The 4,373-nt window shown below is 49.9% G+C and overlaps 1 protein-coding gene across 1 annotated transcript; it reads left to right on the top strand.

Annotated features, from left to right (window-relative positions):
• Positions 1 to 2,651: 2,651 nt before the first annotated feature.
• Positions 2,652 to 4,004, top strand: LOC126334795 (cuticle protein 21-like). Its single transcript, XM_049997425.1, has 2 exons — positions 2,652 to 2,759; positions 3,101 to 4,004. The coding sequence occupies exons 1-2, from the start codon at positions 2,748 to 2,750 to the stop codon at positions 3,875 to 3,877; spliced, it is 789 nt and encodes a 262-aa protein (XP_049853382.1). The 5' UTR covers positions 2,652 to 2,747; the 3' UTR covers positions 3,878 to 4,004.
• Positions 4,005 to 4,373: the final 369 nt, after the last annotated feature.

Below are 4,373 nucleotides of genomic sequence, written 5' to 3'. Positions count from 1 at the left end.
CAAGTACGGATACGTGCTGAATACTGTGTCGTCTGCTAACTATAGTTGGCTATGTTGGCTGTGCAGAAATGAATATTGGTGTCGACTGAGGCCATTCGACTTACATCGAAACGACTGCCATCGGTCGGCGCACCGAGCCTCTATAGGAAATGATCGTGTGGTGTAATTCGAATGTTTGCAGTCTGGCTTTGAATTACAAGAAAGCGAAGAATTCAGTAGAATTATATTGCTAGCTGGTAGCTGAAATATTTGCTGTGGTCTATCGGATATAGTTCAGTTTCAGAGAAAAAGGAACAATCATTTTTCTGACTTGGAGACGAATCTGTAATTGGACAAAGATGGCGCAGTACATCAGCCGTGGCCTTTTCAGTGGAGACATCGCTGCCGGCCGTGATGAGCGAACGGTTCTAGGCGCTCAGTCCGGAACCGCGCGACTGCTACGGTCGCAGGTTCGAATCCTGCCTTGGGCATGGATGTGTGTGATGTCCTTAGGTTAGTTAGGTTTAAGTAGTTCTAAGTTCTAGGGGACTGATGACCTCAGATGTTAAGTCCCATAGTGCTGAGAGCCATTTGAACCATATGAGATATCGCTGTGTTCGTGTTAAACTTAGGCTCGCCCGAAGGCGTCTCAGTCACGCTTCCCCCCGAACGCAAGTACACTGTCTTGACTACTACACCACACTGTTCTCATTAAAATAAGTTATGGTACATAATAATACAAACAATACGTTTTATGACTTCATTGCAAAGTATAAAACACAAATTTATTACATAAAAATAAATTATGTAATTACATAAAGATGAGTCAACAGTTATGTGAGACAATTAGTCTAAAATGTACGTTAGTCTGACTTCACCTTTACAATTAAAGGCCAAAATTTTAATATATAAAGACGGATGAAATGGCGAATACATTTGGCAAACTAAGAGCTACTCTAAAAGAAAACTAATCTTTAATTTTTTTAAATATTTACCGTGTAGTTGGTCTTAGATGATTGAATTTCATATTCTGGTGATTTTGTCGCGAATGTCCTCTTTAGGCGGCCACGAAGACATTATGGAGAGAGGGTATTGATTTTAACAGACATGTCTTCATGTGACCTGGTCTTAGCCTTCTGCAACTTACGAAACTCTCCACTTATGTAGAATAAGAGGTCCTTTATAGTTTGTGATCTGTATGTCCTATAGAGTGGGAGATTTGTTTGCTGTGAGGAAGAAACAAATTGAGCCATGCAAGAACGATTCACGACACCCCCCACATTTGCCGGTACCTCATCTCCTACCTTAAAAACTTTACAGAAGTTCTCCTGCAGCCTTACAAGACTAGCACTCCTGGAAGAAAGGATGTTGTGGAGAAATGGCTTAGCCACTGTCTGGGGGTTTGTTATCCAGAAAATATTGGACCATGTACCAAATACCTGCCGAAAACCCAGGAAACCTATATGGGAAAACGAAGTCCTCAAAATCCCAGAAAGGTACGACATAGCAAGGGAATGGAGGCAATACTGGTAGCTGAATAATCACCATCCTCTCATCACTGATTTTGATCCTTCGATACCTGTGGAAGGAATGCAAATGCCCAGAAGAACATGGTGCAGACTTAATCGTGTGAGGACTAACCACGGCAGGTGTAAGGCCATTCTCCACAAATGGAAACTCACTGATGACACACGATGCGACTGTGGTGCAGAAGAACAAACAATCCCTCACCTGATCTTCGAATGTACTCCTAGGAGGTTTGAAGGAGAATGGAACGATATCATGAATGCTACTCCATGTGCTGTTCAGTTGGTGACCTGCTTAGATGTGGACTTGTAGTAAATGCAGTGACTGTCTACCTTATTTTTCGCAAATTTTTGTTTGCAATCAATCATTTAATAATATATTTGTAATTCGTTAGTTATGTTAAGTAATAGTATGTGTGCAATTTTACTCTGTGGCTGCCATACGCTAAATAAAATAAAATCCAGAAAGAATTTCCACACTGCAGAGGCGTATGTCCTGACAGACCAAAAGTGGATGAGGACATGCACCTGGAACCTTTGCCTTTCGTAGTTTTTCTTTCGGCTGCTCTCATAAGAAACTGTAAGGCACTCGTCAAGACCATAGATATTAAAAGTTTGTCGACTACTGCTCTTTGGTGCTCCTGTACTACTCTTGTTTTCCTGGACGCTGTGGCTTTGACGGTAATCTTGAAAACGAAACATTTACAACTATACAACGCACACACCGGACTCGAAAGGGAATCAGGTACTCCTCTACGAATTTCCACAGTCTTTTTCCCAGAAGAGGAAGAGGAAGAGGAGGCTACATACTTGAAATGACTCCAACGGTGACGTACCCGTTCTTTACCACCTGAGGGCAATTTGAACAAGGCAGCGGTCCAGATTAGGTCACTGGTGTCACGTAGCCACACGGCTCCGCCGCTCGCTTTTGGACTTGAGTTACGAGCGTCCTTCGCCGGCGGCGGCGGACCCAAAGCGTGGTGCCCGTCCGGCTTCGTGTGCCCCTCTGGGACGGGGCCCGCCGCTGCCGCTGCCGCTGCCGCAGTGGGCGGGACACCGGAGACCGCTCGCAGATCCAGTTGCCCCGTAGCCGGTGGGTTGCGCCAAGTGGTCAAGCCGGGGCGGGTTGCTGGGCAGGCAGCGGCCGGTCTCACTGCGAGGTCGCGCCCCTATAAAAGACGCCGTCGCCGACTCGGAGGGCACACTCAGCGCAGCTCACCCACAGCAGCAGCAGTACACAGCATGGCCTGCAAGGTGAGTGCCCACACCTTCCACCTTTCGAGGTACAGAACAGCGGTGTCGTATGAGTTAGGCGCCGAGAGACCATTGGCCGGTTTAATGAGTTTCAGTTTACCATAGAAAGTATCATACGAAGAAAAATTTATCTTTCTCACTGTTCATGTGGAAAGTGCCGAGTAGTGTAGCTAGATTGTCATTCTAGAGCATTGCCACTTTTGCTGTAATAAGATGTTGGTAAGTTTTCAGCTCTAACGGTACAGATACAGTAGCGTCAGATACATGGAAGGACGGACCTCGAACGTAGCTTTCTACGTGTAGCCTTCTGTACTGCAACAGCGGTTGTGCGTGTTTTGCAGCTCATCGTCTTCGTCGCCGCCCTGGCGGTAGCCCGCGCCGGCTACCTGGGAGCTCCCGCCGTCTACGCCCCAGGCGCACCCCTGGCAGCGCGTGCGTACGCCGCCCCTGCCTACGCCGCTCCTGCCTACGCCGCCGCCCCCGCCTACGCCGCCTACGCTGCCCCCGCCCTCCGTGCCGCCCCCGTCGCCGTCGCCGCCCCCGCCATCGCTAGGGTCGCCGCCCCTGTGGCTGTCGCTGCCCCCGCCGTGAGGGCCGCTCCCGTGGCCGTCGCCGCTGCCGCCCCCGCCGCCGTCGCTGCCGAGTACGACCCTCACCCCCAGTACAGCTACGGATACAGCGTGCAGGACGCCCTCACCGGTGACTCCAAGAGCCAGCACGAGACCCGTGACGGCGACGTCGTCCAGGGCAGCTACAGCGTGGCCGAGCCCGACGGCTCCATCCGCACCGTCGACTACACCGCCGACCCCGTCAACGGCTTCAACGCCGTCGTGCACAAGGAGGCCGGTGCTCACCCCGTCGCCCCCGCCCCCGTGGCCGTCGCCGCCCCCGCCGTTGCCCGCGTCGCCGCCCCCGTAGCCTACGCCGCCCCCATCGCTAGGGCTGCCTACGCCGCCCCCATTGCCAGGGCTGCTTACGCCGCTCCCATCGCCAGGGCCGCCTACGCCGCCCCCGCTCTGGCCTACGGAGCCGGTCTGGGCTACGGCTACGCCGCCCCCATCGCTAGGGCCGCCTACGCTGCCCCTGCCCTCGCCTACGGCAAGGCCCTCATCCACTAAGTCACTTCCTCTCATCTAACAGACTCCGCTCGTCATGCTGTCACTGCCGCTCTACAAACACGATTCAACATTACAAATGCTGCACTCTGTATATAAAATGCAACAATAAATCCATTTCACTACATAATCTTGCTGTCTTTATTCGTTTTACAGTTTCCTTTCCAACAGCAAACAAGGGCATACTCGGTAATAATACTTCATTAGCCACGTCATGTTACATCTTTCTCTTTTCACTGCAAAAATTTTCAGGACCTGGTAGATCTCCGTCAACCATTCTCTTGTACTGCTCATGTCGAATACAACTATGATGGAATACTCCTTAAAAAAACAAGGGAAATGAAGGAAATATCGAGATGAAGTTGCACATAATTCGGTGAACATGAATATCCTTATGTTCAAACAGAATGCTTCTTTTCGTGTTAAGTTCCTTGTCTTTAGTATGATGATTTGGTGAAAGTAAAATATATATGAAAACTTCCCTCTTCAAGTCTAAAAG

The sequence above is a fragment of the Schistocerca gregaria genome, chromosome 2, assembly GCF_023897955.1.
Source record: "Schistocerca gregaria isolate iqSchGreg1 chromosome 2, iqSchGreg1.2, whole genome shotgun sequence".
Taxonomy (NCBI): domain Eukaryota; kingdom Metazoa; phylum Arthropoda; class Insecta; order Orthoptera; family Acrididae; genus Schistocerca; species Schistocerca gregaria.
Note: the sequence above shows the minus strand (reverse complement) of the source record. Positions and strands in the feature narration are given on the sequence as shown.